General features: G+C 36.6%; 1 protein-coding gene across 2 annotated transcripts in view; it reads right to left on the bottom strand.

Moving 5' to 3' along the window:
• Nucleotides 1-14,958, bottom strand: part of TEX10 (testis expressed 10) — a 57,608-nt gene that overhangs the window by 515 nt on the left and 42,135 nt on the right. For both annotated transcript variants that reach the window (XM_027039548.2, XM_053204878.1), the window contains 3 exons: nt 7,685-7,765; nt 5,553-5,734; nt 1,189-1,399 (listed from right to left, as the gene is read on the bottom strand). In XM_027039548.2, the coding sequence (XP_026895349.1) occupies nt 1,189-1,399; nt 5,553-5,734; nt 7,685-7,765 (474 nt within the window). The remainder of the gene's footprint in view (nt 1-1,188; nt 1,400-5,552; nt 5,735-7,684; nt 7,766-14,958) is intronic.

Here is a 14,958-nt window from a genome sequence, read left to right as displayed (position 1 = left end):
TGGTATGCACGAGTCTCACAATCTTTGCATTAACATCAACTCAGAATAATTCTGCAAGGCCGACTGACAATCTGTCATTCTCTTCCTTATAGAGGTGAGCTGATTCTCTAACCTCTGAACAATCCAAATTCTTGCCTTTTCTTCCCTTCTAGTTCTGAATTATTCTGCTGCTTCTTTCATTATTTCTACAAGCCTACTGAGAATATTCAGAACGTGAACTTGTGTTATATACACGTATAAGCTCTATTACTCTGAAGTACTACTACAGGTATCAACTAATAAACCCCCAAATACCTATAGAAAAAACCTCTAACTCTTCCAAACCAAAAACACCAAAGGAATCCTAGACAGAGCTGCCCCTGCAAAACAGATACAGATGAATGCAGAACCAGCCATTACACAAAGCAGAAGCCTGCAACTTCTTAACTTCCTCGTATTCTCCAGTGAACTAAGTGACTAGGAACTGGCCGTAAGCCTATTCCTGCTAAATGTTTTCAGTGACAACTAACATTTGTTGAGCACTAAATGTCAGCTTCACTAAAAACTTTACCTGAATGATCTCACTTTATGGTTACCAAAACTCAATGAAGTTGCTATTCCTACAGCTAAGTAAAACAACTTAGCTTAGGGGCCCCTGGGTGGCTCAGTCGGTTGCACGTCGGGCTTTGGCTCTGGTCACGATCTCACAGTTCTTGAGTTCAAGCCCCGCGTCGGGCTCTGTGCTGACAGCTCTGAGCCTGGAGCCTGCTTCAGATTCTGTGTCCCCCTCTCTCTGCCCCACCCCTGCTTGTGCTCTGTTTCTTTCAAAAATGAATAAACATCAAAACAAAATTTTTTTAAACAACTCAGGTTTAAAAACATGCTAAATAAGCACAGTTAATCAAGAGTCTGTACCAGAATCCTGGTAGGAGTGATTCTGATGCTCTGTACCTTTTCTAAGCTGCCTGCCTGTGACCAATTCAATTTGAATATTTTAAGCCTTTTATTACTGACTCTGGATCAAAGACCTCCCTCTGGCTAAGTGACAGGTGCTAGTCAGCAGGGGAAAACCTGGGAAATCACCACAGTGGGCTTCATTCCAGGAGTCAGTCAATGCACTGGAGGCCTAGCCTCCCCAGAGAACCCCACCCATGCCCTCCTCATGAATCCCTTTTCTAGTAATAATACAAAGCCCTGTTCCATGCTTACCGTGATATTCTTGATGATCTGCTGCACCAAGATGGCATTGGTTAACATATGAGTCCTGAGGGGTGCATGCTGAAGCAGCAGGCGAAGCAGCTGGCCCACAACAGGCAGCTCCTCAGGTCCAGCTCTGTTCACCCGCAGGCTCTGCAGCATCAACCTGAGGACTCGAGGCAGGAGAGCCAGGATGGAGACACAGACCCCCCACAGCTTGTCCCTACAGTAACAGACAAAAATGAAGTACCCTTCTGTACTTCTGTACACACAGAAGTACCCTTTCTGTATTTTCCAAAACTGAAAATGTCCTTTTAAGAAATGTGGTGTTTTCTGATAAAACCCCACAAATCAAAACTAACAACTGGGTTTCGTCACAGCTGAATAAGCAAATCCAATGAAGAATCAGCTGTTCTCCCCTACTCGGTAAGTTCCAGGAAGCCTAGCAATCAACACCTTCCTGGGCTTACCAGGACATTCTTAAAGCTCTGGTGATCATATATAACACAGAATTAGCCAAAGAACACAATAATCTACATATGCATACTGTTTTCTACCACTGAACATTATTCAACTATCATACCATCAAAAATCCCACTGGTAAAATCAGAATATCCCACTGGTAGAAAGAAAAAAAAACTTGGGATGCCTGGCTCAGTCAGTAGGGCATGCGACTCTTGATCTTGGGGTCATGAATTCAAGCCCCACTTTGAAAGTAGTTTATTTAAAAACAAAAACAAACTTCATGAAATTTTAATGCTGTGCCCTGGATTCTGAGCCTCTTCAATGTTTTAAACAGGGCAGACATGCAGAGAAAGATGTATTCACAAGGAACCAAAATGGATTTCAGAAAAGAAGCCAGTCAGTGGACTGCTACCATGTTACTAGATTATGAAAGGCCAGAAACGGTAAATCTTAATTTTAGTAAGCACCATTCCCTTGGTTTCACTATAGGGCAGAACAAAAACGTTTTATGATGAAGGTAAATGGACTTGTAGCCAACCACATTAAATGGAGCAATACCCTTTGGACAAAGAATCCACGGACTGCTAAAGGCTCTGACCTTAGTCTGTTATAGTTTTCGTATTAGGAGTGGTCCCCAGATCCTTCAAAGAGAATCTGACTACCTCTAGATGTGGAAGCAGCAACCCTTTCACAATCTGATCAACCTCCCCAACTCCATCATGCAGCATCTCCATCAAAGGTGGATACTGACTCCATTCTAAGCCAACCAGATCCTCTTTTTGGAGACTTTATTTGGAGTACTGACTCATGCACAGCCAGGCTAGGATAGCTACGTACAAGGAGAAAAAAGCCAGTCTGCAGACATAGCTAATAATGAGGCAAAGGCACAGAGATAAAGACTACACAATCCAGAAGAAAAAGTAGAGAAAACCACTTTGGTTCCTGATGGGTTTCAATTCCTGCCTCCAAAATTCCTAGCCCTTGGGTTTTATTTTATGAGTTACTCCTGTAATGACCCAATATATTGTCTACTTTAACTTGAGTGGACTGCTGATCAAAACTGTGCTAAAAAGGCTCATGGATTCTACATAATACTAAATATAAGTACAGTGAATGGATCAATAAAGCTTAGTATTCCACCTTCACACAACACAATTAAAGAAAACTGTCAAGCCAAAGAGAAATACAAGAGACCTGGGTACCACAAGCAACAGAAGAAATACCGTACGAACAGCCATTCCTAGGTTTTCCTAAGAGTGTATATATGTGTGTGTATGTGTGTATATATTTATATATATAATTATATATTATATAAATATTAATATTGGTTATATTACATAATTGTTAATTATCAATTATATTAATATATTATAATATATAATTATATATATTACATATGAATATTTATATGTGTATATGTGTATATATATATTTATATATGTGTATATATATACATATTTATATGTGTATATATGTGTGTGTATATATGTATGTGTGTGTGTGTATATGTGTGTGTGTGTGTGTGTGTGTGTGTGTGTGTATATATATATATATAAAAGATCTTTGACAGCAAAACTGGTAAGTTGGGGTACATTCACATGACAAAATACTGTAGAGCACCTGTACTGGAGCCAGTTGTGCTCAGAGCCCATATTTGTAAATAGTTTTATTGCAACAGTCACATGCATTTATTTACATGTAATCTGTTGCTGCTTTTGTGTTACCAGGGCAGTGTTGAACAGCTCTGACAAGAGACTTACTGGCACGAAAAACCTAAAATATTTTATTATCTGACTCTTTACAGAAAAGTTTGCTTAGCCCTGGTATGGAGAAACAAAAATGAAATCAGTTTTTCAATCAACATGAATGACAACAATGGTTACAATCAAATCACAAAAACATACAGTAGGATATTCTTAAAATATGCCAAACAAAAATTATATTGTTTACAGATACACACAAAATTTGTAATTAGAAGGCAACTTAACAAGAAAACTACAGGGGCACCTGGGTGGCTTAGTCAGTTAAGCATCTGACTTCAGCTCAGGTCATGGTATCACAGTTGGTTACGTTCCACCCACATCGGGCTCTGGGTTGACAGTTCAGAACCTGGAGCCTACTTCAGATTGTCTCCCTCTCTCTCTGCCTTTCCCCCACTCACACTCTGTCTCTGTCTCTCTCTCTCTCTCTCCTCTCTCTCTCTCTCTCAAAAATAAACATTAAGAAAAAAAACAAAAACAAAAAACCTATAAACTCAAAATGGCATCACTCAGGTGAAGGCCCTAAGTCAGTAAACCAAGACTTAATACCTAACCTAACTGCAGTTTCAACCCCCCAAAAAACTTTAACCAGTCAACATGGGAACTTCTTGATCAGCACTAGGAAAAACGTACTGACAGATCCTTACGATTCCGGAGAGTCTCCCTGCCTCAACAATGGATTCTTTACTAATAATTTCCTTCTTTCAACTCCCTGTCTACCTTTAAAAAACTTTTCTAGGGGCGCCTGGGTGGCTCAGTCGGTTAAGCGTCCGACTTCGGCTCAGGTCACGATCTCGCAGTTCGTGGGTTCGAGCCCCGCATCGGGCTCTGTGCTGACAGCTCAGAGCCTGGAGCCCATTTCAGATTCTGTGTTTCCTTCTCTCTCTCTGACCCTCCCCCATTCATGCTCTGTCTCTCTCTGTCTCAAAGATAAATAAACGTTAAAAAAAAATTAAAAAAAAACAAACTTTCCTATTCTGTAGTCCTTTAGAGCTCCCCTCTACTTGCTAAATGGGATGCTGCCCAATTAATTAATTAATAAACCCAATTAGATGTTTAAAATGTACCAGGCTGAATTTTTGTTATTTAACACGCAAAAGTGATCTCTGGGGGGTATAGAAGAGAAATCTAACTAGAGATTACACAGAGAGTGTGTTGATGATGTTCTATTTCTGAACGTGGAAGTTGGTTAAATGGATATTCAGTTTAAACTTACTCTTTATATACGTGTTTATTCTTATGATATATAAAAGTTAAAAAAACTAGAAAGACAAATATTAAAATGTTAACAGGCAATAGAATAATTTTTATTTTCTGATCTTTGTTCATCTGTTAGATTTTTTTTAAAAACCTTCTACAAAAAATTTTAACGTTTATTTATTTTTTGAGACACAGACACAGAGCATGAGCAGGGGAGGGGACACAGAGAGAGAGGGAGTCACAGAATCCGAAGCAGGCTCCAGGCTCCGAGCTGTCAGCACAGAGCATGAGGTGGGGCTTGAACTCACAAATCACGAGATCATGACCTGAGCCCAAGGCAGACACTTAACTGACTGAGCCATCCAGGCGCCCCAAAATTTTAACAGGCATTACCAATAAGAACATAAGCATGAGAATACTTTTTTAAATTAAAGTGAAATGTTCCAAACTGTGCTAGAAACTTTAGTATGAATAGTATGTAAGAGCTAAAGTACTAATATAAACACCAATATCTTAGAAATTTCCTTAAATCCAAGAATTTAAAGATTTTTACTCTGGCTAGTTTTAATAAAGGCTTGTATTTATTAGTGATTGCATTCTTGTAAAGGTAGATTTTTTTTTCCTTGCTAGACCTACAGCAACATTAATAATGAAAGCTCCCAAGAAATTTTAAAATGCCATCTAACTTTTCAAATTTGTAGTTTAAAAGAAAAACAAAAACTAAAAATCCTCTTACAATACAAAGGGAATTTATGAAACAATAAAGAGAAATCCAGTTAAGGTTTATACAAATTCTGAAAGACAATTCAGGGTATTTATTAAATCTAATTTTCTTTCACTCTTTCCTCTTTAAAAAATTTTTTGATTTTATTTATTCTTATTTACTTATTTGGTGGGGAAAACTGGAATAGGTAGAAAAAAATTAAAGTTGAAGAATACAAAAACTATTACCTTTTTCTTAGATGTTCTGCTTCTCCTTTCTCTAAAGTGAGCAGAAAATAAAGAAGACTGTAGCAACAAGAAGCCAGAAACGGTAGTAGAGTCTCACTAAGTACACACGTATGATCCAGGAGCTTACAGATAACACCCAAAACACAGCCAGCTGTACTGTCAGGAATTACAGTCAGCCCAACCTAGGAAGAGAAAAATTAGATTAATGACCTCTTCACAACCGTCCTTCTCTCCATGAAAAAAACAAATCCCATTAACTGGAGAGTTAACCTAACATCACTTCTACTGAAAAACAGTGCATACATTATACACACAACCTGCCACAACTTAAGGTCCTGTTTTCCCTTAAGAATTTAATTACTAGGGGTGCCTGGGTGGCTCAGTCAAGTAGGCATCCAACTCTTGATTTCAGCTCAGGTCATGATCTCACAAACCGTAAGATTGAGCTCTGTGTCACTTATAGCATGGAGCCTGCTTGCATTTCTCTCCTCCACTTCTCTCTGCCCCTCTCCTGCATGCGCACACGCACTCTCTTTCTCAAAATAAACTTTAAAAAGAATTTAATTACTACGTTAAATAACTTTGAAAACATGCCAACTCAAGAAATACTATTTAACCTAATCTACTGCCTTCCCTCCATGAGTCTACTAAAATTTAAGACATTACAATTTCTGATGGTCAGAAATATCATTTGAAAGGATTACTTTATGTACCCTCCCCCCACCCCAAATCTTGATACAACCAATCACATTTCCATGATTTTTAGATTCTTCAGACTAGAAAACTCTCATTTCTGGCACCACCTCCGTCCCAGGTAATTAAATGTACAAACCGAAGTTCATTTTACAATTAGCCTACCCCTGCCCTTTAATTTAGCTAGTCATTCAGACATGACTAAGTAAAACACCCTGGAGTAAGACATTACTATACTTAACACTTGACTGCTTCACTGCCTCAAAACCCCGATAAGGGACATCATGGTTTGTGTATTCATCTGGACTCTACTATCTGTCATTAAGGTGGACTCTAACTTACAACTGTTATGTAGGCATGGTTTAAATTTCCTGGAAACTACTGTTAAGTCATCATGAAAAAGTCTGCAGGCTCTGATCAGGCTGTTTGAAAATAGTGCCCAAGACTGGCATGTTAATCTTTTACTAGAATAATGAATGTAGTCAAAGGAGGGCATAAATATCTGGAGTGGAGGTGAAAAGAAAAGTGGTAGAGATCTTTAGAGACACACGGGATAAAGATTAGAAGTTTGACAACAGAGAGAAAAGAGCACTGGAAATTCAAAGCAGTACTCTTCCAACTCAAGGGAAGTAAAATTTTAAAGGAGAAAAGGGGGTTGGAATGTACCTATAAAATTACCCAAAAAAGTGACAGTGCCTGAAAGATAAAACTGTGGGAGTTTCCTCTGCACTAAGGATAATTATAAGCCAAAAATCTAAACATAAACATTGGAGGAAGCTAGAAAGCAAAATCCCAGGTTTTTGGGAACAAGAGACACCGACTAGCCAGAAGACCAAACAGTCGCAAGGCTTAGCTTGCTGCTTCTAGTGGCCAGGCCTTGAACCTGTTAGGCTATATCCCTCGTTTAGAACCCAAATATTCAAGGTGGAAATCAGACCCCAGTCTGGATGCTGGATTCCCAATACACAAACACCAGGTTTGTGTTCATTAAAGCACTATATGTCAGAAGAACCTGAGGTATAATTTTAAAGCCCTTCATTGCAGGGGTGCCTGGGTGGCTCAATTGGTTAAACATCTGACTCAATTTTGGCTCAGGTCATGATCCTGTGGTTTGTAAGATCAAGCCCCTTGTCGGGCTCTGAACTGACAGCACGGGGCAGATTTCTTGGGATTCTCTCTCTGCCCCTCCCTTGTGCGTGCTCTCTCCCAAGTAAACTTTTTTTTTTTTTTTTTAAAGGCCCTTCATTGCAGATGTAGAAAGTAGGGTCCTGGAAAAGGGGGATTTTCCCAAGGTCAAAATTAATTAGTAACAGCCAAGAAAAACATCAAGACTTCTCAGTCTAGACACTCTCTCCTTGCCTATGGCAAACCCACTTTTAACCAAGGATTCTCTACGCTTTTTTAAGTAGCAACAAAAAAAAATTTTTAAGTATATTTACCAAATGCTTACTGATGGCACTCTGCAGGATGTCAAAACTCTGGCTTCGGGCAGGGATAACCAATAAACTGTGACAAACTGTCTGTCAGAAAAGGAGAAAACCAGTAACCAAATCAGGATCAAATCAGTTCTATAGACTTTTTTTTAACCTACTCACCCTATATACAACAGGACACTTAAAAAAAAAATTTAAATTTTTCCTAATTTAAATTTTAGTTTACAAGAGCAACACTGGTTTCAGGAATAGAATTCAGTGATTCATCACTTACATACAACATCTAACGCTCCCTCTGACAACCCATAGTTTGTTCTCTATCATTAAAGAATCTCCTGCAGTTTGTTTTCTTCTCTCTTTCTTCCCCCTTCCCATATGTTCATCTGTTTTGTTTCTTAAATTCCACACATGTGTGAAATCATATGGTATTGGTCTTTCTTTGATTATTTCGCTCAGCATAATACATTCCAGCTCCATCCACATCACTGCAAATGGAAAGATTCCATTCTTTTTTAATGGCTGAGTAATATTCCATTGTTTATCTATACCACCTCTTCCCTATCTTCTTTATCTGTTCACCAGTCAATGGACATTTTTGGGCTCTCTCCATAGTTTGGCTATTGATAATGCTGCTATAAACATTGGGGTGCATGTAACCCTTCAAATTTGTATTTCTGTATCCTTTAGATAAATACCTAATAGTGCAATTACTGGATCATAACATAGTTCTAATTTTAGTTTCTTGAAAATAATGACTTTGAAGATGCAAGTATCAAAGGTCACTCAATCACATCTCATATATGGGCTAATTTTCCAAACAACTCATTATTTAAACATTTACTAAGCACTGAACTAGTCCTATTAGGTACCAGGTACAGGAATGAAAGACTGAGAAACTCTTCTCACAGCCCTAAAAGAGTAGCTTCAATCTACCAAAGTAAAGACTATTTCTATTAATAAGTGCTACAACAGAAAAATCTGAATGATGTGAACAAAGGACTAAAAAGCCTTTTTTCCATTTGGTGAGAAAACATACAATAGAAAAACACTTATGATCCAGAAAATACGAATACCCTGTTCAAATTAATAGAACACTGCCTCCTATTCCCCAAAAGTAAAAGGAAGAGAACAGTCCACAGGAAAAGAAGAAAAATATAAGGGAAGTGAGAGTCAAATCCTTAGTATTTTTAATTTTCTAAGTTCTCAAGGAAACACGAGGAGGGAAGCCAACATCAAGTCCTTCAGAGACTTCATTACACCATTCCAGAAGCTGAGGGGAGTGCCAAAAGTGAAATATGTGAAAAGAATCACATTGGAAAGACAAAGAAAAGACTGGTGGAAAAGAAGAATATCAATCTAGAAAGAGGACAGTCCAGCTAAATTTAAGGGAATGGTCAGTCAACTCTGAAAAAAATCAACAGCTCTATGCATTATTTCCCTGGAAAACCTCTTGTAAATTAATACCACCCAGAGTTTACACATGGCAATTTTTCTTCTCTTCTATGCTTATAAGTAACAATGTAAACAACGTATTTCTAATACCATCTTCCTACTCAAAAACATGAAGACAAAGAAAGACTGAGGAACTTTACCAAATTGAAGGAAACAAAACAGATATTACAAGTAAATACAATGAACAATTTGGGGTGTATAGAACATTACTGAGAGGTACTGGGTGGCTTAGTCAGTTGAAGGTCTGACTCTTGATTTCAGCTCAGGTCATGATTCCAGGGTCGTGGAATCAAGCCCTGCGTCAGCTGCTTAGGATTCTCTCTCTGCCCCTCTCCCCTGCTCTAAAATTAAAAATCAATTAATTTAAAAAAGAAGACTGTTGAGGGGGCACCTGGCTGGTTCAGTTGGTAGTGCATGCTATTTTGTTTTTTAATTTTATTTATTTTTGAGAGAGAGAGAGAGAGAGAGAGAGAGAGAGAGAGAGAGAGAGAGAGAACAAACAAACAAACAAGCAGGGGAGGGACAGAGAGAGGGAGACACAAAATCCCAAGCAGGCTCCAGGCTCTGAACTGTCAGCACACAGCCCGATGCAGGGCTCAAACCCATGAACCGTGAGATCATGACCTGAGCCACATGAGTCAGACACTCAACTGACTGAACCACGCAGGCGCCCCAGTGCATACTACTCTTGCTATCAGTGTCATGAGTAAGTTAGGGGGGCCTGAGTGGCTCAGTCACTTAAGCATCCGACTCTTGATTTTGGCTCAGGTCATGATCTCACGGTTCATGGACTTGAGCCCTGCATTAGGCTCTGTGCTGACAGTGTGAGGCCTGTTTGGGATTCTCTGTCTCCCTCTTCTCTGTCCCTCCCCTGCTTGCTCTCGCTCTCTCAAAAATAAACAAACATTAAAAATAAAAAACAAAAAAATAGTAAGTCATTTTGTGGATATCAACAAATTGATCTTGAAGTTTATTTAAACAGGAAAAAGACCCAAAATAGCCAACACAATATTAAAGGAAAAGAATAAAGTTAAAGGACTGATATTACACAGCTTCATAAATTACAGTAAAGCTATACTAATCAAGACACTGCAATATTGGTTAAAGAATAGACAAATAGATGAATAGAACAAAACAGAGAGCCCAGCAAGACAGACCCCACATAGTCAAGTGATCTTTGACAATGGAGTCTTTTCAACAAATGGTGCTTTAACAATCCATCTACAAATAAATGAATCTAGACTCTTCACAAAAATTAACTCAGAGTGGATAACAGACCTAAATGTAAAATACAAAATGCAAAACTGTAATGACTTAGAAGAAAAACCTAAACAACCTACATATGGTGATGACATTATAGATACAATACTGAAGGCACAATTCAGGAAAGAAACAAAGAAGCTGGACTTCATTAAAATTAAAAAATTTTTCTCTGCAAAAGATAATGTCAAAAATATGAAAAGACAAGCCATAGACTGGGAGAAAATCTTTGCAAAAATATATCTGATAAAGGATTGTTAACCAAAATATTCAAAGAGCACTTAAAACTCGAAAAGAAAACAACCCAATTAACAAATGGGCCAAAGACCATAATAGATACCTCACCAAAGAAGACATGGCAAATAAACATATGAAAAGATGCTCCACATCACAGGTTATCAAGGAAATCAAAATTAAATAATGAGATGCTACATACCTATTACAATAGCCTGAATTCAAAACACTGACACCAAATGCTGGCAAGGATCTGGAGCAACAGAAACTCATCCACTGCTGATAAGATTGCAAAATGGTATAACCACTTTGGAAGACAATTTCTTACAAATTAAACACACTCTGACCATATAATCCAGCAATGGCTCTCCCTGGTATTCACCCAAAGCAGTTAAAAACATGTCCACACAAAAACTACACACAGATGTTTATAAACCTATATACACAGTTTTATGCATAATTATCAAAATTTGGAAGCAACAAAGATGTCCTTCAGCAGGTGAACAGATAAACTGGTACATCCAATGTAGTATTATTCAGCAATAAAAAGAAATGAGCTATGAAGCCACGAAAAAACAAGGAGGAATCTTAAATGAGTATTATGAAGTGAAAGAAGCCAATCTAAAAAAGGCAATATACTGCATACTCCCAAATGTATGACATTTTGGAAAAAGTAAAACTACAGACAGTGAAAACAAACAAACACCTGTGGTTGTCAGGGGTTGGGGGACATGGAGAATGAACAGTCGAGCACAGAGGATATCAGGGTAGTAAAGACACTCGTATGAGATCATAATGATGGATATGTGGCATTATACATTTGTTCAGATCCATGAAATGTGTAACACCAAGAGTAAACCATAATGTATATTGTGGACTTTGGGTAATTATATCAACATAGAATCATTAATTATAACAAATATACCACTCTGGTGGGGGATGTTGATAAGGGAGAAGGTTATGCAAATGTGGGGGAAGGGATTATACAGGGGAAACACCTTTTCCTTCCCTTCAATTTTTCTGTCAAATTAGAACTGCTCTAAAAGAAATCTTAATTTTAAAAAAATCTTTAAGATTTAAATAGCACATTAGATAATGCGGGAAAGATCAGTGAACTTGAAGATACAGCATACTTTCTCAAGAGATGGCAAAAAAAGGTTAAAGAGTCTCAAAGGTCTACAGGACAATGTCAAGTGGTCTAACATACAAGTAAATTAAGTCCCAAAGAAGGGAACCAAAACATCTTTTGAAGGAATGAATGACATTTTTTCCCCAAAACAATAAACTATAAACCTAGTAAAACATTCAGCAAATATCAAGCTTAAAAAAAAAAAAAATTAAGAAAGTAACACCAAGGCATTAATTAATACAATCAAACTGCTGAAGAAAGTGATAAAAAAGATTATCTTGACAACATGTAGGAAGAAAAAAGCATATAGAGGAAAAAAAAACATTACATACAGAAAAACATAAGAATGACCTCACATATCATTACACATTATATTATGGTATAAAGTAGTATAGTTTGAAGGTAGGCTGTATTAAGTTAAAGAACAAACACCTAAAAACAAAACAAAGAGGCATAGCTAATATGCCAAAGTAGAGGTAAAATGGAATGCTAAAAATACTCAAACTACAAAAGCAATGAATCATGGTATCTTACTGCAATGGAATACTATACAGCAACGAAAACAATGAATTACTGCTTACACATTAACATAGATACCTTTAAGAATACACTGAATAAAAAGAAAATTACTAAAAAATGTTTCACTTGTAAACACGTAAAACTCAACAATATAGTTTGGAGTTACATGCTAATTACGATAAAACTGTAAAGAAACAAAAATATGATAAAATTAAAGACAGTGTTACTCTGAAGGGAAAGGGACACAGGGGTTTCAAAAACAAAAATGTTCTTATTTCTTAAGCTGAATTTATATATTATAATTATTATTATTCTGAGCTTATCCATGTTAAAAAACATTCTTTTACAACTAATCAATATTTTGTAAATGACAATTAACATTAACCTTAAAACCTTTCATTGGCTCTGGAGTAGAAATCTCCATTTCTAAAAGGTATCTCTGCACAGAGATTCCTGTTCTCTTTTTGCTCGTTCCCTGTTAACTACAGTTTCCATCATTAACAGGAAGGTCATACAACTCTTCCTTTAGTGCTCAGAAATAATAACAAAGATACAAGTGAAAATGACAAGGTCTAGGTTAGCGTATAAAGGATATTACTTCTGTAAAAAAAAAAAAAAAATGACAATATATTTAGTCATTTGTGAAGACAGAAGATATCTGAAAGAACACATTTACTTAGAAACCGGGAAGGAAAAATGGGTAGTTGAGAGGGAGTGGAATAAGACTTCTTTAATATTATCCTCTGTTCTGAATTGTATTTTGTGAATACCTACTCAAAAAAACAAAAACAAAAACAAAAAGTCTGATTTGAAAAAGAATCACTTTGGCTTAAACAAAGATGAAACTACAAAACAACTGAGCAATCCCAGTCCTAATAACTTGTTCAAATGAAATAATTAGAAAAATAAATGTTTACATTAAGGATGTCAAAACTATGTGTATGTCAAATATTTTCACATGAAAAGGCCAACTTAAATAATAAAATTTATCCAAAAGAAAACTGGAATCTTCACTTAAGTTCACAAACTAAAAATGAGACTTTCAGATTTTTCCTAATTATGACTTAACATTTCAAAGACAGCAACCTTGAAGTTTAATACACGTCCTTGAGAGATGTTCACTTCAGAAATACAGCTGATAACATTTTCATGACAATTTTATTTTGGCTTTACACAGATGATGTGCTTATGAAAAATTTAAATAATCAGATAAAGGCTATATGACTTGTCCAAGTTACCAAACTAGACACTGGTAAATCTATGCCTGGAATCTGGAGCCCAATAATCCCATACAATGTTTTCCCCAATACATCATGATGGTTTACATACATTAATTACAGTCTGTCCTTTAAAACTACTCTCACTACTGTTGGCAAGCCCAATCCCTCCAATCTAATATTCAAGGCCTTAACCTCAGGAGATCTATCTTAGCTCTCTTCATTTACTATGAAGTAAGATAAAATTTCAGATGTTAAACCAATTCATTATTTCTTTTCACTTTTTTAAAGTCCAGTATTGTTGGAGAACATACATATAAACATAGTACCAGGCATTAGGGCAATAAAGTGAAGATAAATTCACTGGCATACCTAAGAATTGTGATCAGAGTCAAACAATCCAAAGTGAAAAGTGTATTATAAATCTATAAAAGGTACTGTCCTAACAGATGGGAAAATATTAAGCATATTGAGAACAGAATAAAAGAAGTAAATAATAGGTCAGCTGAGTAAAATCAATTGTTATAGCAACAAAATAGAAAAGTAGGATGTAACTTGAATCTAGAGACTACCCTGTTGAGAATAATGACAAAGAGGTTAAAAAAAAAAAAAAAAAAAAAAAAAAAAGCTTTTGGACTAGCTATTATAAGCTTTAAGGAAAGACTGTATTAGTCAGTGTTCTCACCAAGGGCCTTCCAAATCATTAAAAGAAACTAGCCAGCAGAGAACATAACCTGAGAATTTGCAAAAAAGGTTCAAACCAAAATTACTTGGGATGATATTAGTACATTCTTACTGCATAAGCATTTTTCATGTAGGAAATAAAAAAATGAAAAAATAAATAATAGAAATTATTATAGAAATGTTTTAGAGAATCAAAACCTTATATCAATGTTTATGTTTTTGCATATTTAGCTTACATATCTGTAACATGTAACACAATTTATTCCGTTACAGTAAAAGATCAGCCTAATAATTCCAATTTAAAACTTATGAGTTTAATTTGATTTTTACTATAAGCAGTATCAAAGCCTAAGTTATTAAGATATATTATATTTATAGGGGCGCCTGGGTGGCTCAGTCAGTTGAGCATCCAACTCTTGACTTTGGCACAGGTCTCAATCTCATGGTTCAGGAGTTCAAGCTCCATGGCAGGCTCTGTGCCATCAGTGCACAGCCTGCTTGGAATTCTCTGTCTCCTTCTCTCTCTGCCCTGCCCCTACTCATTCTTTCTCAAAATAAATAAATAAAGTATTAAAATAACTTTTTAAAGGTTTATCATATTTTATAAAGCTTAATTTAGTCTATATTTAATATTTTAACATTTGTGAAGGTTTATCAGAAAACTGAATTGCTTGATGGGGCACCGGAGTGGCTCAGTTGGTTAAGCATCTAACTCTTGATTTCGCTCAGGTAATGATCTCACAGCGCACAGTTCGAGCCCCACAATGGGCTCTGCGCCGATGATG

Source organism: Acinonyx jubatus, chromosome D4 (genome assembly GCF_027475565.1).
Source record: "Acinonyx jubatus isolate Ajub_Pintada_27869175 chromosome D4, VMU_Ajub_asm_v1.0, whole genome shotgun sequence".
Classification (NCBI taxonomy): Eukaryota; Metazoa; Chordata; class Mammalia; order Carnivora; family Felidae; genus Acinonyx; species Acinonyx jubatus.
This window is presented reverse-complemented; position numbering and strand designations above follow the sequence as displayed.